This window comes from Phymastichus coffea, unplaced genomic scaffold, assembly GCF_024137745.1.
Source record: "Phymastichus coffea isolate CEN01 unplaced genomic scaffold, Cenicafe_Pcof_1.1 PCOF00082, whole genome shotgun sequence".
NCBI classification, from domain to species: Eukaryota; Metazoa; Arthropoda; class Insecta; order Hymenoptera; family Eulophidae; genus Phymastichus; species Phymastichus coffea.
The window spans coordinates 648,807-674,012 of NW_026706893.1; the positions used below are offsets into that span (position 1 = coordinate 648,807).

At 35.6% G+C, this 25,206-nt stretch overlaps 4 protein-coding genes across 9 annotated transcripts in view; 2 read left to right on the plus strand and 2 right to left on the minus strand.

Moving 5' to 3' along the window:
* Positions 1-12,930, plus strand: part of LOC131668661 (alpha-mannosidase 2) — a 141,686-nt gene extending 128,756 nt beyond the window's left edge. For both annotated transcript variants that reach the window (XM_058943018.1, XM_058943017.1), the window contains 2 exons: positions 7,239-7,707; positions 7,965-12,930. In XM_058943018.1, the coding sequence (XP_058799001.1) occupies positions 7,239-7,707; positions 7,965-10,128 (2,633 nt within the window). In that variant the 3' untranslated portion in view covers positions 10,129-12,930. The remainder of the gene's footprint in view (positions 1-7,238; positions 7,708-7,964) is intronic.
* Positions 12,931-18,130: 5,200 nt separating this feature from the next.
* LOC131668658 (uncharacterized) lies at positions 18,131-19,076 on the plus strand. Of its 5 annotated transcripts, none has more exons than XM_058943014.1 (3): positions 18,131-18,239; positions 18,330-18,524; positions 18,586-19,076. In XM_058943014.1, exons 2-3 carry the CDS (start codon positions 18,335-18,337, stop codon positions 19,074-19,076), a joined length of 681 nt encoding a protein of 226 aa, XP_058798997.1. In that variant the 5' UTR covers positions 18,131-18,239; positions 18,330-18,334. The 5 variants fall into 5 exon arrangements, with proteins under 5 accessions (XP_058798997.1, XP_058798996.1, XP_058798993.1 ...); XM_058943013.1 differs by having other exon boundaries at positions 18,220-18,252; XM_058943010.1 differs by lacking the exon at positions 18,131-18,239 and having other exon boundaries at positions 18,296-18,524.
* Positions 19,077-23,105: 4,029 nt separating this feature from the next.
* LOC131668656 (methyltransferase N6AMT1) lies at positions 23,106-24,272 on the minus strand. Its single transcript, XM_058943008.1, has 2 exons — positions 24,146-24,272; positions 23,106-24,078 (listed from the first exon to the last, which is right to left on the minus strand). Exon 2 carries the CDS (start codon positions 24,035-24,037, stop codon positions 23,384-23,386), a length of 654 nt encoding a protein of 217 aa, XP_058798991.1. The 5' UTR covers positions 24,038-24,078; positions 24,146-24,272; the 3' UTR covers positions 23,106-23,383.
* LOC131668657 (SNAPIN protein homolog) lies at positions 24,044-25,103 on the minus strand. Its single transcript, XM_058943009.1, has 2 exons — positions 24,829-25,103; positions 24,044-24,497 (listed from the first exon to the last, which is right to left on the minus strand). The coding sequence occupies exons 1-2, from the start codon at positions 24,978-24,980 to the stop codon at positions 24,191-24,193; spliced, it is 459 nt and encodes a 152-aa protein (XP_058798992.1). The 5' UTR covers positions 24,981-25,103; the 3' UTR covers positions 24,044-24,190.
* Positions 25,104-25,206: the final 103 nt, after the last annotated feature.

The following is a 25,206-nucleotide window of genomic DNA, read 5'->3' on the forward strand; positions in this document are numbered from 1 at the left end:
GATCCGCGCGCGCCGAGAGAGCCTTTCGCTAATAAACTTTGATTCACTCGTTCTTCCCGCGTTTCTGCCCAACGCTATTTTGACTTTTCGCTTTTAACGACATCTCGCGCACGCTCCGTACACGCCGAATCGCTAACTCGAGCTTTTATTATCGAGCCCACTCGCGCGTTAATTATTCTGCTAATTCATTCCGCTTTATGGATTATCGAAGGCTGCACGCATTTCATTCTATAATTGCTCGTTCGACCGATCGATTGTGCGCGATATTATTCAAAGCCCGACAACTGTTTTCGCTGCGCATTTTCATCTATATCGCAGAAAGCTTGTTGCGACGTATGGTCTAGGGCATCGACGTGATATAATGCGAGACGAAATTAAACAAACAAAAATTTGCTGTGGCGTATTCGGCGCACAAAACATTTCTTGAAAGATATGTTATTCGCTGTATTATCGAGCAATTGTGCACTGGCATCTTTGGAATATACAAGTGATTCATGAAAACGGAGATTTTTGCAAAACCATGGCAAAAATTCAGCAAAATACGTGCAACCATGCAAATGACAAATAAAAGATCACGAAATGTTGGATTACCAGTGATCTGTTCATTGATTCTTTCATAATTGTTCGCGTTTACAATCGAAACGAGACGCGCATTCAGTTCAGAGTCGACGGTCCTGACAGCAAAGGGTTCTCAAATTTCATTGGACAGTAACACGCGATGCGATATGAAATGGACGAAATTCGTGCCGCGCGGTGGTGGTGGTGGTGCAGTGACGCAAGTCTGCTCAAGTAATCGAGAAGCAATTTCGAGGTTCAATACCACTCCCCCGTCTAGCCGCGCCTAATGTTACTTGATGTGGATGCCGGTTAAGTACTTTTTAATTGAATCGCTCATCAGCCTTGCATCGTTGAGTAGCTAACAACTGAATGTTCGTGAAGTTATTTACTGAACGGTTCCATGGTACACGTAATTTAACTGTCGTATTACTATATGCCCTGTATTTCTCTGAAAAACGTTTTACTACACTTTCAGAAAGAATAATCCTTAGAAATTCAAGAGCTTTCGTGTAACTCGACCCTTTAAAATAAAATAAATGAAATATCAATAACGAAGAAATAAAACATCAACACTATCGTGTAAAACGTTCAACGTATATGTATTTCATTAGTACAGTTTAGTTTAATTAAAAGTTCATATCACTTTACGTTGCAAGTGAGCTTCAGCGTTTCCATTTAATACTACTCGACTTCCGTTTAACTGCAAAGCTTAATTTTCCAGCGCTCGAGGTAGAAATATTTGGTTTCATTTGATCGAACACTTATACCAATTGAATAATAATACTACTAAGTTTAATTGCACTTTCGCTAACTATTATTGGTTTAACAGTTTACTGTCTTCAAATACTAATTAAAAAGCCTTTTCAATATTGATATCGCAGGTTAGATTTTAATTGTTGTTGAAATGTTGTTTCTTATCAATAGCCAAGATAGTTATTCGAAATTGCAGGTAACTGATAACTGAGAATCCAAATTATTCGATTTTAATGCGTGGAAATCATATCATTCGAAAAACCAAAATATCGACAAAGCAGCTCGTCGTATAATATAATCAATCACTTTGCCCCTTTAATACGGCTATAAAGTTTTCCATTATTTACGCGTAGCAGACGCTAATTCACTTTGCACTTATTACCCTACGGTCGCTGTGCCAACGAAATCAAATTAAAAGCTCACTTAGCCGTAGGAAGGAGAACAAAAAAAGGAAGACGAACGGACAGAGGAGCTGGGAAAAAAGAGAGAAATGACAGGCATAGCGCAGAGAAGAAAGGAAGAGGCAGCGAGATCTTCCTCGCGAATTAAAATATCCGCCGGATGAAAAATACTACGGCTGTTTATTTGTTTCTCGCGCTCGTCGTCTGGCATAATTCGCCAAGCCGCGTAATTGGAATTACTATTTTTCTGGTGGCCCCTCGTACGTGTTTAACATTGCATAAGAATTACGGCACTCCAGTCTATTCCATGTAAGATATTTGTGTACATCGTGGTAATAACATTGTTCATGTAATCGAGAATTTTCCACTCTTCTGGATCGATACTTTTACTGCAGCTTCGTAATTTTTTCTGCGCTGGTTAGTTTCCTTAAAGAAAATTTATTTTCTATATTCAGAATTAGAAAAAGAGATAAACAAGTTAAAAAGTATCAATAACAATGTTGGTTGGCTTGAGGATTCGTCTATGGTCGGCCGACCGGTTAACATCTTTCTCCGGCATCTCCTTGACTATTTCCACTACTGCACTACGCTATCGTCACCCGGAGTTGTACATTGTCTAACCATTGTCTTGTCGCTTGTACTGTACCAAGGTTTGTCACCATAGCAGTGGTCTAAGGGGAGCTTTATTGAAGAGGAGCCAGACGATAAGTGGCCGGAAAACATCGTTAGCTATGTCAAGGGAAATACGAGTTCTCGAGGCAAGGCGTGGCCTAAATTAATGTTAACACGTGAAACGTCGTTGTTTCAATTATTGCGCTTATCATAATCCGACCGTTTTAAAAAAATGATATTTAATAAATTACAAATAGGTATCATTATTGAATGTTAATCCTTCGATGTTTTGATCATTCACGCATATGGAATAAATCGTTATTAAAAACAGTAAAAAAGTCACTGTTATAACTGTGTTTATACTACCGCTCGAAATTGAGAAAATTCTCTACCTTTGAAATTCAATATTATTTCATGAATTCACAAAGTGAAAATTCTTGTATTTCATTAAAATGCAAACAATATATATTTATATTTAGTAATAGTGAAACAGTTGCTTAGCGTAGCCATATTGACAGAGCTTGAAAAATGCAACTTGATCCGCAATTAATTTGAATGAGCTCGAGCAATTCTAGTATTTCAGTTGCCAGCAATGTAGTAACTGCGGATTCGGAATGAAATTTCAAGTGGCTTGAGGGTTGACCACTGATAAATAGCTACCTATTACAATGCTGTCGGCCGTAACCGGCAAGCGGTACGACCAAAGATTTTCTCGGCAATTTGCAGAGCTATGAATTGTCTAGCATTATTTCCATTTCTCAAGGCATCTATGTATCCCGATATAATTGTGAATCTACTTGTCTGAGAAATTCCTAAGTCGCAGTGATTTCTTCTTCAAAATACAATTATGAGATTTCGTATGACAGCGATAATCGTTGTTGCTGTTCCTTCGAGGAATTCGTTACGTCGATAAACGTAAGCAGCAGCTAGTTGTTCGCTAGTTGAAATGAAATTTATAAGAGGTAGAGCGTGTAAGACTGTGTGGGAGAAGGCAGAATAAGGAGGAAGTATAAGTCGGGAAAACGAGACAATAAGAGATGCGAGAGTGCCGATCCGTGTACCGGAATGCCCCACGACGTCACAGGAATTAAACGAGTGGAAGTGCGCCAGCCAGCGCAGCGCGCTACGGTATATAGCCTAGTTGTAGTCTACGGATTAGCTGGAGTTCGTAAAACTTCATGGAAGAACGATCACGACTTTGGCTGGCGACTGTGTTGGGAAAAGAGGATTCACGAAAAGAAACGCGCTCGCTTTTACTTTTGCTCAGGCATCAAATAATCTCTTTGAAAAAACAAAAACGCACGGTTCGATAGGCAAAAAGCTCAAATCAAAAGTGTAGAAGCTAGACGCTGATTTTCTTTAAATAGTTCGAGTTTATTTGACACCACTGACTTCTCTAAGATTGCGCAAACCGGTTCGTTAACCTTAATGATCTTTCCGTTTCCACTATACAATCTAAGAGGTCGTGTCGTTGTAACAATGGCTGAGTAGGTAATACAATAACAATGGCGTAGTAGGTAATTCTATTATAATTAACTTTGACTATCTGCGGGACTAAATCCGCTGTCTATTAGGATCAAACTTAGCTACAGTTATAATTTCAGAGTGCACCCTATCAGATTACTTAGCTCCATAAAATGTATTCCAACTCTAACTTTCTACTCATTGTAGTTAGTACTAATTATATTTCAAAAAACCGCATTTTCATTATTGTTTTAAATTTATAAATATTATGCAAAATTCTCCACCATTATTTATTTTGTTGCATTATTAGTATTCGATATATCAGCTGGGATAAAGCAGGTTGACTGTTTTACGTAATACCATGCCTCGTCTGACTATAGTCGATTTTTATCACTGATGTCAGTCGGTCGCATGACATGATCTACTTTGAGCTTTGTAACAGAAAATATCAATGTCAACTCACGCGACTGGAAAACTTTACAATGAAAGTTGTTTATATCTGCTGTGTTTTAATGATACTACCTACTTGTTATTCAAATCTTGTATTAATTTATTGCATTATTATTGTTAAAGCATAATCGTTATATGGAGAAACAGCCTTTATAAAATGCGAATATTTGGATTTGGAACTTTCAAAAATTGTAAATATTCGAAAAGTGAATATAAAAAATATAATATATTTTTAATAAAATAAATTTTTTTAGTTCAGGAGTGCTGGCTGTGTGATATTTGATTAACGTCAGCTGAAATTTGGCTATTACCCATTTTAACAAACGAAATTTTGCCATCGAGCTGACAAAAAGTAAAAAGAACGAAAAAATGGAACACAAATTCCAATCGCATTTTTCCAAAAAGTTTTCTCTTTCTCTCTCTCTCTCTCTCTCTCTCTCTCTCTCTCTCTCTCTCTCTCTCCTCAACGCCCTGCAAAATAAAAGAGAACAGCGGAACTATTTTTCAATCGGGACTTCTATATATCCCCTTTTTCGTACAGAACTCATATCTCGCGCAAAGCTAAAACAGAAAAAGAGAGAAAGATAGAGAGACTCAAACGCTACAGATAGGAACTCGCACGAACTAACCGTCAGGTTATCAAGGTGCGTGGGTGCAGCGTTATGGAAGGAAATAACTACCGGCTCGTAATAATTGGTTATCGATTGGCGCCGAATAAAGCCTCGCTACTGCCAATATAATCCGTACGTGTGCTCGACGCTCGAACCTCCCGCTCTTCTACTGATAGATTCTGCCAAACAGTCTGTTACTCGGTTACATCGCCCGATTTCTCCAACATACAAGGCACTGATATTTCCATGAGGCTGGCTGAAGCGGAATACGCGACTTTTAGATATGAATTGCTTTTATTCGCGATACTTCCGTCAAATGACATTCTATTTTAGAGTTAGACTTGTCGGCGATAATATTTAAATATGCACGCTTTGAATGCGCCAAGTGTAAACTCTATTCTGAACTGATAAATTGGAAATATATTTAATCAACATTAATATCCTTAATTTACTTTGATGAACAAGCAGCTCGTTTCGAAATTAATTCACCGCGTTTTTGTATTAGCACAAAATGATATTGCGTATCCTGAATATCAAACGAGAATACAATATCGAACGATGCGCTTTTCATACGCGTCTACTGCAAAATAAGAGGGAGCATTGCGTCAAATGCATTATCACGTCATTACGATCGATGCGTCAGGCAGCGCGCGGGGCATTCAGAGCTTTATACATTAAATGCATCAAGCCATTGGATTTATCGCCAGCGTGTTCCAGACTACTGCAATACACGCAAGCTCGCACTAACGCGGAAACAAAGCGCTTTCGAGTGCGCTTCTCTCGGGAAATCATTATTGGCGCAAGCATAATTAGCTCGGACACAATTATTTTTATGATTGTCGGGTCGCGCGCGTTCCCCCGGCCGCGAAGCCCTTCGATTCATCATATTTCCAAATTCACAAGCGTATCGTGGGGTTTTTGGAAAACCGCGGTGGTTGATCATTACGCCATCGAGCAGGACGGAAAGTGTTCTCCATAAAAATTTATCGCCTCATTAATCTGCTTATCTGCACGCCGAGGGGCATTTAAACCTAATTAATTTGTCTTCTCGTCAAGCCCGAACGTAATTTTTTTTATTACGCATATGTGCTTTTAGCGTTCATTACTCTACGAGTGCCTTTCAGCTGCTCTAAAATTATGCAACAAATGATCGTCGGCGCACAAAAGTGATCAGAAAAAAGTCCGCCTGCGATGAGGATTATTTTTCGAAAGGCCACTTTCGATATGAAACTTATTCAAAACATTCATCAAAAACTCGGTATTCAATGTATTTAACCAATTATTAAAAGGTTCACGCAAATCAGAATAAACAACTGTCTGTCTTGTCTCAGAATTAAAAATATCAATTATGTGCTTAATTACGGCATCGCGTTAAGTGAGAGGGAAAAAATAGGCGATACTGTCGTCGACAAAAGCTTATATTGCCAACCCCTCCTCTCAGTACTCTTTTTTTGCTTCGTTAATGGCTTATATCGAGGTGCAAGTTTTTAATCACTCCTACGTGACTGGCATTTCGCAATCAAGGCAGGTTCTCTCCGTGAGCACAACCCCATTCTCATTATAAAAGACGGGGTTGTTATATACTCTATACAATATCGCGCGATAATTACTTGTTTGCCAGAATTAAAAGCTTCCCTCTCTCGCTTGCTCGTGGAACATGAAAACGTTACGACGCTACGTATTCTTGAAATCATCAACTTCGTAGACCTCTAATTGAAGCTCTGCCGATGGTACACGCGACTCGGAGTCACTCGCCGCGACGAAAATCCAGCGCAAATTTGCAAGCTGTTCTCTCATCGTTGTCGCCTTCATTCGCTTTTCCCAGACTTGGCTCGCATCCTTTACCCAGTGTGCTCTCCTTCTTGCGCTGTAGCTGTGCGGCCGCGGAGAGCTATTTGCTAAATTACTCTTCGGGATAGTTATTTCAAGTTAATGAATTTGAAATTCCAACTTCTCGCAGTTCGTTTGTCGTGCTCTCAACTTTTTAAAAGCACATTTTCACGAGCGAAAAAAGAAAGAGTAAATCGAAATTGTTCAACGCCCAGATTAATTATGAGTTGGAGATTTGCGAAAGCTTTCGCGCAAACTTTGGACTGTATTATGCTTTGGTGCATACCCTTAGCTGACGGCAAAGCTTGATAATCTCACGCCTTTACACGGGCGCGCCCCATAAATTTCAAGGCAACTTTGTGATACGAACTTCTTGGATATATGCTAACATTATATTATGCAAATATCATGTTGCTCGACAACAAAATATATTAACGTTAATTAGACGTACTTGTATCATTTTCGCAGTTAGTTAGACAGTTAGTCAATTACTTCATTCTAAATGGCACTTAAAAAACCCGTAATTTTTCAACGAAACTGCTTTCTTATAATGTTTTAGGTCACCAATGGCTGAAAACGAATTTGGACGTGACTCCAGAGTCAGGCTGGTCGGTCGATCCGTTCGGTCACGGAAGCACAGTACCCTATCTCTTGAAATCAGCCGGAGCTTCGGGCACAGTGATCCAACGGATACATTACGCGTGGAAGCAGTGGTTTGCAAAGAAGCAGTACGGTGACTTTGTGTGGGTGCAGCCTTGGGATCAAAGCGGAGCCTCGGATATGCTCACCCACAATCAACCCTTCGACATCTACAACATCAAGCATTCGTGCGGTCCACATCCTCACGTCTGCCTCAATTATGACTTCAGGAAGATACGTAACGAGTATACCGAGTATTCGGCCAAGGCTGTTGATATCACGTCGAGCAATGTAAAGGCGATGGCTGAACAGTTGTTGGAGCAGTACTTCAAAACTGGCTCACTTTTTCCACACAATGTTGTGTTAATACCTCTCGGGGATGATTTTAGGTACGTCAGTTCAGTTATACTTTACCTATTTGATATGAACATTGGAAATTGAAACTTTATTTTCAATATTCAAGACACTTTTCATCGAATATTTCATTAAAAAAATATTGACTATCTAATGCTATTATTCCAATTATTAATATTAGAACGTGTTATACACGAGAAAGTAGTAATTAGTAATAAAGAAAATAATAATAATAGATAAATACAACTCGGAAAGGAATAATAAAAATTGGCTTTTAACTGTTTTGTTATAGGTACGATCATCCCATAGAATGGGACCAACAATACACAAACTACAAAATCCTGATCGACTTTATAAATAGCCGGAAAGACGATTACAACGCCGAAGTAGTGTTTGGCACGCCAAAGGATTATTTTAATGAAATCCAAAAGCGTATGGCACGCTTCCCAACGCTCAAAGGTGACTTTTTCGTCTACTCCGACATCTTTAGCGAGGGAAGACCAGCTTACTGGAGTGGCTACTTCACCACGCGACCGTACATGAAAATTCTCGATCGCGAGTTGGAGGCGAATCTACGTTCGGCTGAAATACTCTATACGATCGCATTGAACGTGGCCAAGCAAACGGCTCGCGACATCAAGATGTACGAGACGTACTTTGAGAAGCTGGTAAAAGCTCGCCGGAATCTTGGGCTCTTTCAGCACCACGACGCCATCACCGGCACTTCCAAATCCTTCGTAATGAAGGACTACGCTTTGAAGCTGTTCGAATCGATATCCGATATGACGAGTCTGCAGAGCTTCGCCATCCAGTCGCTCGCCGCGACGGAAGTCAAATCGAATTCCACTACTAGCCAAGTTTACGTGCTGTCCGAGTCCGATCGCGACAGCTACGAGAAGTTACCGAAAAAGATCCCAATCAGCGTCAACAGCCGCGAGACCAAACGTATCGTCCTGTTCAATGCACTCGCTCAGCCCCGACAAGAGATAATCACTCTCAAGGTATCGACTTACCGGGTGAGGATCTTGGATTCGCAAAAGAATCCCATACCCTATCAGATCGCTCCGGTGATGAACGCAACGAGCATCACGCACGACCTCTACGTCGTACTTTTCGCAGCTGACCTGAAACCCCTGACGATAGCGGTATACTACCTGCAGCAGACCGACAGAGTACCGGCCGAAGCTATTTCCACGGTCTACTGCACCAGGTGCGGCAAGGACAACGTCTTCCCAATCAAACCTATGCAAGTGGGCGACGTGCAGTTGGAGAATCAGCGAATGAAGCTACTGTTCGACGGACAAACCGGCTTCCTCAAGCGCATCACCAAAAAGCCAAGCGGCAAGATTGTCCAGTGTAATATCCAGTTTGCAGCCTACGCGTCTGCACAGTTCCACAGCGGCGCCTATCTCTTCATGCCTGATCCCAATCTGCGGGACTCCGACAAAGACGTTCTCGAAGCTTACACGCCTCATCAGAAAATCTACATCGTCTCGGGTGCGCTCAGCTCGAGGTTGACGGTCGAGTATGGCAAATTGCTAGCTCATAACGTGGCCATCTATCACAAAGACGGCGGGCTGTCCGAAGCGATACATCTGCGAAACATCATAGATTTTGAGACGCCGCCGAAAAACCGCGAGACCGAGATGTTTATGCGACTTCAGACGGACATAGTCAATGGCGATCCTCCGGAGTTTTACACGGATATGAACGGCCACCAGATGATCAAGCGAACCAAAATTGAAAGGATAGGCATCGAGGGCAATTATTTTCCTATCACGTCGATGGCTTACATTGAGGATACTGCTCATCGACTGACTCTGCTTGTGAATCACGCTCAAGGAGCTGCAAGTTATCAACCTGGATGGTTAGAAGTTATGTTGGATCGGCGGACATTGTACGATGATTCGAGAGGAATGGGCGAAGGTCTATTAGACAATCGAAAAACGGTTATCAAACACTGGTTACTGTTGGAAGATGTACTCGGTGAAAAGGACAAATACTCCAAGCCATCTCTGTTTGCTAATCAAATGAGTAATTCCTTGAACTACCCCGTCAACATTTTTGTCGTTGACGGTTCGGAGACGGAGATCAAATTGGCACCGGAGACGAGGCTGCTCAGCCAAAGTCTACCCTGTGACATTCATCTGTTGAATCTTAGAACGAACCATGACCCAAAAATGCCTCACTACCCTACCAGTAATGCGCTGATGGTTCTGCATAGACAAGGCTACAGTTGTACTGTTGGCGCTGACATAACAATCAAGCACTGCCCGCTCTACGATAAACTCTCGTCTGACACTTCGTTTTATAAATTGACTGCTCCCAACGTTACGAAAACTTCACTCACTGGTACGAAAGTGCACAAGTATCTGAAGGACGGACTACAGCAAATTGCGCTGCAACCTATGGAGCTAGAAACTTACAATCTTAATTTTGCAACGAACCTGCATTAAGAGTGATAAGTGTGCAGTGATCTTGTATGTTTGTGCATTCGGTGAATATTAAATACAGTTGATGTGTAATTTAAGAGATTTCCTTAGCATATTTATTGACGAATTGTAAAAACAAAGAACTGTGTTGTAAATGAATAACTGATCTTTTGTATGAAACTACGTGTGATGTACTCTCAGAAAATGTCTTATAATTTTATGTAATTAAGTTTTTATTGACTTTTGGCATCTGTGCTTCATTTATTTTATTTATTTTGTGACGAATTCACGAATAATTTTTGTATATTTTACAATGAATCAGAGAAGTTGCAGTTAAAAATATTTTTGTACTTACACCGATGGTTGTAAAAAAAATATATAATTTATACTTTGTTTCAATATCTTTGAAAAATTGTAAATATTTCATCAAATATATTTTTCTGAGAATACGAAAATATCTGCCGGTGTAAGTCAATTAAAAGTCTAAAACAACGTTGTATACATAATGAGTATGAAAGTGTTCATGAACCGAACATCAATGTTAACATGAAAAACAGTCGTCATATATATGAGTGTGTATGTGTGTATGTGTTTTATGATTGTGGAAGTACGGTAATGGTGAAGTCTCGCTTTACGAATGAGCGCATAGCTGGTATTTGCGCTGAGCGCTAGAAGCGTTAATTATCAATCAGTCACGTCAATGGAGCGTGTGCGGTTTTTTTCGTTTGACGAATCGGAGCACACAAGCGCAAAAAGCGTATTACCGGTATCTGCGAGATTTCGATCAAGCTATCGTTCAAAAAGAAAACTTGAGCGAGCAATTGAAAAAGTGTACATGTAAACAGTTCTTACGAAAAAATCGACCTTCAATGTGAGGAAAATAAAAAAATAAAAAAGTTTGAAACTTGATTTATAGGAATAGAAAACAATATTTATTTATCAATAATACGCAATTAATGTAATTTAATTCTGAACATTTACTTGACAAAACATTAACAAAATATTTTGAGATGTGTACTTCAAATTAATTGTGGTTAAAATAAGCGCAACATTTTATTTATAAACTTACAATGAAAGTATAAACTACTAGTAAACCAAATGCTCTATTATTTTTTGAGCATATTCTATGTCGAAAAATATTAGACATTAGCATCTTGTTCCATCTGAGCTATCTGAGCTAAGGAGAAAAATATATTTAGAAAATGATCCTTTGAAATTTTACAGTCACAACTTTCGACCAAGACAAATTTTGAATGCAAGATTGCTCATTTTAAAGCTGCTTTTTACCCTTTAAATTGATACCTCGTTCATCTATTTTGATAACGTCGGGCTTGAATTATCGCACACTCAAGCAAAGTACTTTTTTCGGCGATTAAACATGGTTACATTAGATTTACGTCCATTTCAACGCCAAAAAAGTAGTTCACTTAAAACTACGATAGATCAAATTACGTATCATCAAATTTATCGTATGAAAACACATTATGCCAAGATATTTGGATTCAAGCAAAAGATATTACAATAAAACGTACGGAATCTACATAATTAGAAAATACTTGTAAAACAGCAAATATTCATAAATTTTTTTGACTTAGATAGCCTTTGTTATAAAAACGCCAAGATGTACCTTTGATATTTTTTTATATACAGTATGCTCAAAAAATTTTAGTTAATTTGGTTTGTCATAAAGTTAATACTATCATTATTAGTAAAACTCGAAAACATAACTAAGTTAGAGAATGAAATCTTATAGTATACCTACAGAATATAAAATTTAACTACATTAAATTTTGGATTAGATTCTCTAATCCGAAACAGAAACGAATATTTACTATTGTACATATCAGCCATGTCTTGCTAAAATTTGAAATAAAAAGAAGTGAAAACTAACACATGTGATAGAACCATAATAACGCTCAAAGTAACATTTGCTTATTTTCGGAATCTGATCATGATTTTTAATTGACACGTATATAAATCACATATATAACTAAGTTCTCTATAATTACATGCATAATTTCAACGTATACGTCAATGTCCTCTATTTATTTGACAGATTAGTCAAGACTCGAGTTGATTTGAAAAAATATTGTGATTTGGCTAAAAAGTTTTAAATATCTTTTACGTACCTGTAATTAATATATTTTAAATTCATTGTTTGCATTTGGGATAAATGGTAGTAAACAAAATATTATGATCGTCAAATTTAATATACATGGCAGCTAAAAATTGCTTTAATTAACAGTTAAACAAAGTACAATTATAAACTGAAGTATCACATAAAATAAATTTCAATATTTGTCGAAAGGCGAGGGAAATGTAAATATTCCATATAAATTTCTACAATATATGCAATTTTACCTTTGGCCAACATTAAAGTATCGATCGAATAAAATTATGGTTAAGAATACCTTCAATCTTATCATGAAATGAAATTGCATAAATGATCATTTGTTATATATACCTCGGAAAACGAATTACACAACTTGGTTATACAAAGATGTTTAAATGAAACGTATCGAAGATCACCTTAGTATTTTTTATGTGGTAGAAAATCAAATTTTCAACTATAAACTAACAAATAATTCTTTTATTTGAATGGTAATTTAAAAGAGATGATTGTGGCGATTGTCAAATCGATAGATGTATTTAAATTTAATTTTTATTTTGAAAATTAGCTAATTTTGAATACACGAAGGTTTATTTATATTGTAAATAGACATCTGTTATTATGATGAGTGAAAGTGCATTTCTCTATGGAAACTGAGCATATAGATAAATATTTAAGTTACATTTGTTTGATTAATTTTAGCTAGTTCTTTTTTTCAAAATTATTTATTATGCTTAAGAACAATTATGAAATGAACAGTAAATTGTATATAAAGTGATAAAAAATATATCTTATTTTTTAATATAAATAGTAGAAGAATATCTTAAATCACTTATGAGCCTACACTCGACTCGAAATATTAAAATTTATACAAAGTTCTTCCAATATCAAATGAAAAAATAAACAATTTTTTTTAACTAAAAGCATTTAAAATTATCAAATGTGATAAATATAACTAATTATAAATTATAGTGGCACCTTTTTTTAAAACAGAATGCTTCCTTAAGGTCAACAATAAAAAAACATGTAACTTTTTTGTTAAATCTTTTAGAATGACAGCGAAGTCGAGTTTATCTGTACGACAATATTCAACATTTTAGCGGGATAAGCAACCGAGTTTTAAAATAATCATTCCATCGCAGTCATTGGATTCACTTTTCATCATTAAACTCGATTGCTTATATCACTGAAATCGTTCAACATTTTGCCAGTGTAAAGCATATATATAAATTAGATTTAAATATCATCTTATTTTGTGCGGAAATTCCAGATATATATAATTAGAATATATTGATGGGAATGTGTCTTGATGTTTAAATGGTTGAGTAAAATTTGAGCAAAGCTCAAAACTATGAAAATTGTTTTTAAAAAGTATGACATAAGAATTAAGCCAACTAAAAATTTATATCGCGGAATTAGATAGTAGCGTTGGTTTTTATAAAATTAGTAGCAGACATTAAGCGACTTTTTATATCAATCATGAATCAATGTGTTGATAAGATTCTTTTGAAAATGTGATTTCTCTTTTTTTTAGAGGAATATATGATTTATAAAATTGAATTTGAATTATAGTACATGTAAAAATATAGATGCTTGTGCGTTATGTATACAATATCGAAAGTTAAACACTGAACAGTTAAAACTTTAATTTCCGTAAAAATGTTGTTCTTGAACAAAGATCAATATTTTTGTGTGATTTTTTTGACTTTAATCAAAACAAGATCAAATACTAACCTCAACCGGAAATTCTATTATAAATGATGTGATTTTTAAATGTATTTATAAAATTTGAATTCAAATTATAATAAACAATTACTACAAGTGTCAAGCTCTGCTATACATAATAACTATGTGTACAAATCAATTTAGTGAGCTGTAATCTGAAACGCTTCGCTCCAAATCAATAAAATGTAAAAAGAAAACTGTAACATACTACATGTTTTGTGCTGTCTTAGAGGAAAAGTGAGAGGAAACATTATAAAACTTCGTTATAACTAAAACTATCACTTATCATTAGAATAGCTGTAATAGCAAGAAACGAGGTGAACGCATATGTAAATTGAGCTGAAAAGATATTAGCAAAATACTCAACATTTTTCCTACCTCTCATTCGGTCACTTAAAACGCTCTGTACAGTGTGCATGAATGAATATAAAATCGTATATGAGGCATCTTTAGAAAAAGTGTTTGAAGGAGTTGCTATCACATTTGACGTAAAATCTGTATAAATGTTATCCTGCCTTAATTTCTTTTTTCGTTATCAGTCTCCGAGCACGTTGGACGAAATTACTGAACGATACTATATAATATTCTTTAATGTTATAATGATGTAACATTATATTTATTGAATAAAATTAGCAAGTCGTATTTTTACATTCGTATTTTAAAATTGAAACCTTCATTCATGACTTATAATAATTATTAATATTTTACATCTTTATCATTCATACTGAAAACTTAAAAATACATTTAGGAGTTGATATCTAACAATTATTATACTATATTATTATTTTAGTATTTATTTGTTATTTTTCTGTTGAGATAGTTTCATCAACAGTAAATCAAATATTTAGTACATCATCTACAAGTATTAAATATTATCCAATGTTTTAGCATAATGGATAATTCACTGCACTGAAAAATCACTAGTGAAAAATCAAAATGAATTTGTAATATAACTGCCATTTACTCTGTTTAAGTCAACAAACTGATGCATTTTATCACTTCTCTGTCACTTAGCTCAGTTGGACCGTAGAGTTGTATGACGTCAAGGCAAAATTCTCGATTGACAATGATACTATGTAATTCGAGGTGTTTGTATATAGCTTCGATTTTACCAAAATGAAGCTTTTCAACAAGACTGCCAACGTTATCGAAACGAAAAAGATAGAGTTTAACGGGTTTGTCCTGTTGATGCTTGATAGGTGGATATTGAGCGATGCCGACGAACGAGTTCCCTTGAGAGTCAATTTTCAACGTGGTATGGTTACCGAAACATTCCGCGAGTAACGGCACGTGATATCTAAACATAGTTTTCAGTTCAGGATCAAAGTGTTTGCAGTAAACTTCAATATTTTCCTCTTCTAATGATTGGTTGGTATAGCAGACACCGATATGAGGACGATGGACAACCTCGCGTGAATTGCGATGGACTCCCTATAAAATAAAAGCAATCTATAGTATTGAACATTTGAGTAATTATATTATTTTTTTGTTTGTAAGTAACTTTTTGTAAGCTATTAAAAGTATATTGCAAGTATTGTTCTTGGCAATTTTTTTACAAAATGTGTTGTTTTTTAAGGATGGAATTGTAAACGTAACTCACGTAATTAGCTGAAATATCATCAACAGTATGATTAAGATACTCCTTTTTGACGACCTCAAAGTCGCGATCAAGCAATTTCAAAACTGCCGTGTCGTTATCGAAATTGCAGACATAAAAGTAAGCTACATTCAATTGGCTCGATTCGAAGGATTCAATGAAGAACGATCTAACGTATTCATCTTCATTAGTTTGAATCTGATGAGTTAAATCAATTTTTTCTCCGTTTTCGGTGAAACGACAAGGTGCACATATTCGTTGGCTCGGGAAAAATATGTCAAAACTCTTTTTGGCGGCCAGTACATTTGGTAAAATTAAAGGATAATCACGAGGCACCACATCCACTGGTAATTTTAACGCTTGATATTTGCAGACCCATGGGTCGATCATTAATGACGCATACTGCGTCCTTCTAATCCGACCAATAACTTCCGAGTTACGTACACCCCAGACAATAATGTTTCGGCTTGCCCAATGAGCCGCGGCTTGTAGCCGACCAATTATGTCATCTTTGATAGGGTCTACGGTTATAATGCATGGTTCCAATTCTTTGAAATTAGACTTGATACCGACGTGCGTCTGGTTCTTCGTTACAGTGAATAAGTAAACAAGATTGGCTACAGTGAACGTGTTACTCGCGTGAATCTCTATTTCACGTGCATACGTTGCTTCTTTCCAGGCTTGCACCCTCAATATTACTGTCCACAATAATACGAAAGTTAAAATGCTTTTAAACATGATGATGACCACGTCAAAATAATAGCAGGAAATCTGAAATCAAAAGTGATAAAAGTCGGGCTATTCAATACTGTTTAAAATTCTGTATAAAATACATTAACAATACAGTATTGAATGTGCAAGGAATAATACTGAAACAGAGCTTCAATCAAAAATTCAAATAGAAACAATTACCTATACACTTTTCATCTATGCCGCTGACTATTATACAGTAGAAAGTAACTGTAATGTTTTCCGATAATATTCAGAGTCACAACTGCAAAATTATACAAAAATATGCTTTTGAACTTGATCTTAAATTTTTTAAGCAGATGCTCGGCCTGTGTATCGAACATCACTGCACAAAAATACACATTTATCCGTCGTAGATACTGACGAATGATTGAGCAATGTATTTGGCAAAAAACCAGTAACGATAACATATGATTCAAATAAAACATACGCATGAATAAATTATTTGCTGATTATTTATTTACAATGAAAGTACATATATATAACTATCAATCAAAACAAATGAATGACCGATCAGTTTACTGTATTTATTAAAAAATTTCATCTTGAAGTACCTCACAAATAGTCAACTGCTACGTTTGAAGCGTCAATGCCTAGTCGATTTTTTGTTGCCAATTATGTCGACATTGGTGTAGTTGTAGTAGCATAATATTTAAGATTGATGCTCAAGAAATGCTATTTTTGTACTGAAATTTTTCAACATCAAAATTTGAATCTCCTTGTACCTAATTTATACATTTGCTAGGAAAGCAAGAGTTTAAATTTTATACGCTGCCTTTAGTACGTTTCAGTGATTATTACTCTTCACGTCATGCAGTTTAAAAGTAAGTTTTACCACTGAGCATTAACTGATAAATATTAATCATTAAAAAACGAAATATATGAATGTACACTTCATGAAAAATTATAATTTTACCAGCATTAATTCTAATTATCGTTTGATTAGTTACTAATTTAATTTTAATAAAAAATTGGTTACTAATAGAAAAAGTGTTAATTGGTCATAGAGCCAACCATAAAAACCACAAGAAGGTAAAAGCAAATGCAGAGATAGCTGATTTTAGCTAAACGTTCATCAATATCCTGTTCCTTAACGTTCTCTACTTGGGTGTGTTAATGACAACGCTAGTACAGTATAGCATTACAGTGCTGTGTGGCCCGATATAAACGCCATCAACGCCGTTCCTTAATTGAAATTCAAATAAACGATATCGCACTGTTTCGCTTGCCTTGGCAATTTCTTTAATTGACATCGTGGCCGCCTAATGACGCCGCGATGCAGATTTCACGCATATAGAGGGCTGCAGTCAATTCGTCGTCGGATAATGTGCATCACAATAGCTTACTGATTTGTTTGACGGTGAATTAATCTGCAACCATTTACGCATTTTCTTCATTAATAAAATCGATTCATTATTCAATCAAAAATATTTTGTCATTCGTGAAATAATGCTGCTTTAAAGTCAGTGTAAGAATAGAATTTATTATACATTTATTCGAAAAGTATTTTACAAGTCTTCTCGCCTTGTACCGTGGTAAAATTTGCTTCTTGAAAAATATTTAATATTTTACGTATTTCTAACTACAAAATTAAAAAAAGCGCGTTAAAAATAGTTCGAATTCCTTGTCATTTTGGTATTTACTATAGACCTACTTTCTTTCGCTTCATATCTTACGATAATATATCAACTAACTCTATTCGTATAATTCTTAATATTTTTTAAATACATACTTAGTATTAACCCTGCATATTAGTACGAGCTGTAAATTTATGATAGAAGCAATACTTTATAATATAAATATTCTAATACCATTTAAGGGATAATCCGTTTAATAGGTCATATTCAAAACGGATTAGTACTAAAGTCTGAGAACAAGCACCTGAGGTGGTCGCCGATAAACCGCCATGCTTATGAAAAGTTAGTCGTTTCGGATTTACTGTAGTTGGCGCTGGTATGAGTTAGATGTAAAATATATATAATATAAACTGTATTTTTTACTTAATCAAAATGACCGAACCTTCGATATTTGATGAATATGCAGAACTGATGGATGTGTCGTTGTCATCTGAATATGATCGGATGGAGGATTTGGATAAAGAAATTATAAACGACATTTTACAAATTATTATAGAAACTGTGCTTCAATTCCAACAAAAATCAACTAAACGAGGCCAGTTTGACGACGACTTTTCTGCTTTTACAGCATCTGTAAAATCAGAAAGTTTGTATTGTAATCGTGAGTTATGTGCATTTTTCTTTTAACTTACAAATTATCAAGATAAATACTTGTTTTGCAGATTGGATTCAGAATGCCGAATGTATCCAAACATTACAAAATCAACACATTATCCAAAATGAAACTTTGGAGGTCAAGAAGAAACGTAAAGAATTTAGTCCTCGGCAAATCTTTGTGTTGGAGAGCGAATTTAGCAAGTGCCAATCACCTGACCCGTGGAAATGTGATCAAATAGCTAAAATTCTTAAAGTTTCCAGTAGAAGAGTAAATAGTTGGTTCAAGAAACGCCGCATGGCGGAAGAAAGTTACAATCAGTCATCGCCGACCAGCTCGAATATTACTCTAAAATTGGCAAAGCAATCAGGCAATATGAATGTTTGGACCGTTATACAGCAAGACACCCAAGATTATAACGAAGTTATATATTCACCTTCGACGTCACACCATTTCAAACAATCTGATCTTGAAAATAAATGCAAATTTCAAAACACTGAATTCGAAGATGATATGTCGACCGCGGAATTTTTCATCGGTGGACACACAAGAAAATGAAGTTACCAATTAATTTAAATGTTGTTGTGGCATAAGAAAGTAAGCCAAGTAGAATGGTAATGATATTTGTTTCTGGAATATCGAGTAGGAAGCGCTAATGTACTGACGTATCTTGCATGTCGAAAGAAAAAAAGTGAATACACTTTTAAATTTTTCAACATCATCATTTGCGTGGAATCTGGATAGCTCTTAGCCACACAATCCTTATAATATATATGAGTGTTAATGAAGCATCCTCGTCAAAACGATGCAAATCTACGGCAAAATTATCAAGAGGAATACAATGAAACTCTTAGCCGGTTCACTCCAGGAGAGATTATAGCTTAATATAATCTTTAGGTCCAATTGGGGCATATCTGAAGTGATCAATTGTAATTACCAATGTAAATTTAAATTTAAATGTTGTTTAGTTGTGAAACGCTTTGGATCCATAATTTGTTTTCTATCAATCTTTTACACATTGTACCATATTTGTGTATCTGATGTATTAATTTGAAGTAAGTGTATATGTATAATTAATTTTAATTATTCTTTATATCAAAGCGCTTGATATTTGTGGATAAGTGTAATATTATTTGTAAATAATTTCGCAATAATTTGTGATTATCCATGTTTTTTATAATTAAAAGGTAATAAACTCTTGACAGTTGGTAATTTAATTACTCTTCCAAACTTAATAAACTTGGCAATTTATACTATTTTGGAGCTTCAAGTTGATTGGCATCTCGTATAATAAAAAAGTATTCCAAGACGAATGAAGCTGTACAAAAGAAAACTCTACAATTTTACTGAAAAGCTAAATGCAGTGGGACCAAAACCCGTTCGCGTGAAGCCTGAAACTTTATTATTGGTAAACTGTTGGCCTCTGCCTCTTTCTCTGAGTTGGCTTTGTGAGGTCTGTCGAGACACAAGAAACCAACCATATGAATGCACTCAGCGTCAAAGTTGAAAATTAAAGCTCACCAGTAAAATCTTTATACATATACTATTTACTTAATGGAATGTAAACTATTTTATTAGAAATTAAATATCTTAATAGAAGATATAAAAAAAATATTGTCAATACTGATGTACATTAATTTGGTGGAATGTTACTAGATGAAACTTGCTAATTGTATTGTATTTTATGATACGTAGTGACTTTTTCTTGACTAGGGCATTCGTACGATACTCTTTTTCATTCGTTGTAAGACTTTTTCTAGCTAGACATTTATAATTCTGCTGAATGAAAGGTTAATGAATTAAATTGAAAAAATAATAATGAAAAAAGGTAGGGAATTGAAGGAGAGTTCGTGTCAAAGAAAAATTACTGAGAGTAGGTATACTGGGTAGGAAGAGATCGAGAGAGAAAAATAGAACAGCGAAAGCGAAGACCTGATTCTCGCCCCGCGCTCGCTCGTGCGCCCCATCGAACTTTACCGAGCTTCTGCAGAATTAGATTTTTTTTTCCACGAATATAACTGTAATTTATCTCTGACTGCTCGCCTTCCAGATAGAAAGGAGCCAAAGTGATTCCGTTTGCTGCTGAATTTTTAGAAATTAATCAGCCGTGGAATGGCATGAAATAACTCGCGCTTTATTTCCTCGAAAACGGCAATCTATATTTAACGAGATGATCCGTCATGCTTATTCGAATCGCCGAGCGACTTTTCACGTTAAATGAAAGTGTGTTGATGAGAACGAAACGTCTCTTTGAAAAAATTCAATTAATATAAAGCCGAACGAGAGAGAAAGAAGGGAAAAAGAGCGAGCGACTGCGTATAGAAGTGCGACGTGATGGAGCGCGCGAGAAGAGGCTTGAGGATTCGCAATTGATTGGATTTCGTGCAATCGAAGGGAAGTCCCGTATAGTTTCAATAACGACAACAAAAAGGCAAACAAAAAGGCGCCGCCGCAGCCGCCGTCGTCGTCGGAGGTGGAAATAAAACATGAAGAGGGCGAAGAAGAGTAAAAAAAAACTCTTCGTTTCGGCAGCGCCGAAAAACGAGAAACGGCAATGGGCCGAATCGACGTTTCTCAGCGTCCATTTAGAGGCTTGGACAATTCTTTTTGTGTTTGCTCTCTTTCGCCCACGCTCGGCGACGAAACGCGCCTCCCTCTCTCACTCTCTCTCTCTCGCTCCCTCGTCCATTTATCTGAACTCTCTCTTTGCAGCGCGAAGCGCGCGAGCTTGTAAGATAAATTGCCCACATGACCGCAGGGTATAAAGCGCTGCTCTCTCTCTCTCTCTCTTTCTCTCTCTTTCTCGAGGCATCGGCGAGCTACCGTACTCTGCTCCGCTCTGGTCAGACCAGATATAGAACGGACCAAGCGAACAACAAGCCCCTTGTGCTTGCTGTCTCTTCACCCCTAGCCAGCGAACGTACGTCTGCGGTTTTTCTTTTCCTACTTCACGTGTCTGCTTCGGCCCCACCGATTTTTCGACTATTTCTCTTTTCTCTATTTTTAGCACCGAGCTCGTAACAAGCTTGCAAAAATTTTATCCGATTTAATGCTAGAGTATTGAAAGTGAATCTCTAACAGCGCTTAAGACATTCTTGTCGCTCTGCAGTCGCCTTTCCCGTATCTTTCTTTATATTTTATTAACGACGAATCTAGGCAATAATAGAGTTGCACTTTGTTAAAAGGAACATATATAGAACTGGTCATTTGCAAATTGCATTCGCTGTATTACTAACACTGTGGTTTTCGCGATATTTTATCAATCAATTACACGAGATAAACGACATAAACGTCATTGCGAATATGATTTTTTCTAATCCAACTGACAATAATTACAATACAAGCACTTCAATTTTTATCCATCTTATAAATAAATTTTTAATTTCTTATACAATTCTGATATAATAATGGTATTTTTATTTTTATTTTTGGTTGAATTTTATGCGAAAATATGATTGTGAAATAATTATTGGTTTTCAATCGATATACCTTTTATTATAATCTTTGATAATCGATAATACAATATATACATTTACTTAAAACTTATAAATCTGATTGGATTCGTAATCCTTACGATATTTTAATTTATAATTTTTCTTTACTCACTCTGGCGAGATTTATGGCTTAAACTTTTAATTGGTAAATGAATGCTTTCGTAGGTATTTCTTTCGCAAGCGATGGAGAAAGAAAAAATCTGTCACCCGTCACCGACCAGCCAGCAATGTGGAAATAAAAGAAAGCCAAATAATATCGTAAATAATTCCAGCGCGTGATATCGATAAATTCTCGATGCCAAGCAGCGCAGACGTCGCTTTTATTAAAGCGCAACGAGGGATGGAAAGAGCGAGGGAGAGAGCGAGGGAAAGAGCGAAGTGCAATAAGAGACGCAAAGACGTATTCCTCCAAGAGAGGGAAAATGATTAAACAGCAAAAACGCGAGAAGGGGCGGTCTCTGGAAAAGAACAGGTACAAACTAGAGAAGGCGAAAATGTGAGAACTGGGCGTCCTCGCAATTTCGCTCAATCGATTCGTCATCGACGACTCGTTGAAGTCGCGCGCCACGATTAGACGTGGCGCAAGCGAGATTTCCACGGAGCTCAAAGGAAATTCCAAGCGCCCAAGACGGATGCTCTATCCCTTTTCCTCCGTCCTGCTCCGTATGCTCGCGCTTGTTCCTTTTTGTCTTTAGTTCCGCTGGCGAATTAAGCCCCAGGTGGATGACATTCCCCAGTTGGAAATCTACGCCCGAAATTACGTTTGCAAGCGAGCGCTTGCTGTACGGCTTCAGTCGTAAACGGAATTCACAATAAATACGATTGTCGATATTTAAAGACGAATTTTTCGCCGACAATAAAGAAAAAACAGTTTTTTTTTTTTCAAATAAAATCTTGTCTTGCTTGAAATAAAGAATTAGTCGACGATTTTAATAATATCTTCACTGTAAAAATAAAAATGGTTTCATCTTTAAAAAAAAATAAATATTATTTTTAAGTATGTTAGTTAGAAGAATTGCATACAAACATTAAGAAAATATATTCAAACAATTCATACCTATCTTTCTTTTATTAAATATACGGAATAATTAATTCACTTATTTACAAATACATCAATTTTATGTAGAAATGTCAAATAGAGATTCTATTTTAAAATAAATTTGTTGGATACATTGGCAATACATGGTTGCATCATCAATGCAAATCATATATCCATAAAAAGGACATGTAAACATTCACATTTACAGAATAGTTTCTATACACGCATTCTAAATAGCAGTAAAAAAGAATTTCGACCTTTCTTAAAAACAATTTCTTACAAATAAAACCACGAGAGGTTTGGTCCCATTTCCTCAAACACGTTATGAACTACTATTGCATTTGCATTTCTTCTTTTTTCTGGAACCTTAAAACAAATAAATGTTCTCCCCTAATTTTTCGTTCAGCAATTATAGTGCCAGTCATGTTTAACTCTCTAAAAATGTTGATAATATTATGTGGTTCATTATCTTTGATTACTACTAAATAAAAGAGACCATTTTCTGATAAAAGTGCTGGAATCCACGGGAATAATCTATCCATTACTTGTCTGCCTTTGTTGCCACCTGCCCATGCTTTACTGATAAGTTTATCATCAAAAACTTCCAATGACTCAGTGACCACATATGGCGGATTAAATATAATCACATCAAAAATATGCTTAGCCTGAATACTATTCAACAAATCCATTTGAACAACTTCAACATTTACATTATTTATAGCACTTGTCTTTTTAGTAACTTTACAAGCTTGAGGATTTATATCAATGCCAAGAAAATATGATAAACAATGTTTTTTTAAGGCCATTGCTAGAGCGCTAATCACAACACCAGATCCTGTACCAATTTCCAAACATATTGCTGGTTGTCTATGCTTTAATTGTTCTAAATCTATTTCTAGGGCATCTATAAGTAAAAATGAATCTTCTGATGGTTCGTAAACATTTTCTGCTTCAAGATCTGTTAAGTTGATAATTGGTGTTTCCATATTTGTATTAATAAATAAAATAAGATAACAAAAACTATTACCTAATGGAAAAAAATTAATATTAAGTATAAATCAAAAACTATTACTTAATTTAATATAGTAATTTACAATATATTTTTCAGTCAGTGGTATATTGCCTATTGATTAAGATATTTATATAGCACTTGAGCTTGCTAGTACATCATCTGTTTCTGTTTTTATTGTAGTACTCTGATATGATGAACTACGATCTAATAATGCCTTCCGCTTGTTTGTTTCTCTCTCAACAGCTTGATGAATTTTGTTCAAACGCTCTTGTGTTTTCTGAAGAATATTACTAACTACCACTACTTTTCTTTTAGCATTTATTAACTTTGTCACATAACCTTCTAATTCCAATGGACACTGGAGAGATTCATTGATTTTCATTAAATCTTCTGTTAAGGAATTGATTTGTTGACCAAGCTCGATCTGACTAATTCTGTAATCATTGAAAATTATTTATACTATTATAGATATGATTATAATGCAAGACAATACAAAACTAATTTTATTCTACTATCAATATATTTCAAATGTTATTTTATAAGTCATGATATGAATAAATACTTTCTATTTGTAGAATATATATATATATATATATAAAACAAGTTTAAAAATAACATTTAATGTCTTCGAAATGAGTTGATATATATTGTTTAAAATAATCAATTATTGAGAATAACCGGTATTTTAATTGGTTTGTTGTGAATTCATGGACAATTCAAATAATTCTTAGGATTATATTTATCAGGTGATTTAATAATTTTCACCTAGTAGCACGAATCCTTTCATCAAGTTGATCTACAGTTGGTTTCAAAAGACTCATAATTCCTTCTGTGAGAGCATCCCTTGTAGGATTTTCACAGTAATCTTCGGTTTTATCATCTAACGAAGTATTATCACTTGCTGTATCAACTTCCATTTTATCTCTTTAAAAACCCCTTTCTTTTTTTTACAATTAAAAAATACAGCGTCTATAGAGAAAAACTAACCTCAAAACATCATTGTCTGGCGGACACACATAGGTTCCCAGTTAGTTTCTAAATATCCGTGTACTGACTACTGCAGGTGTGAGAGCAAATAAAGCGATAACTATCAAATATCAAATGTTGCTAAAGTAGCCACCTACAATGTAGTTGATTATCGTC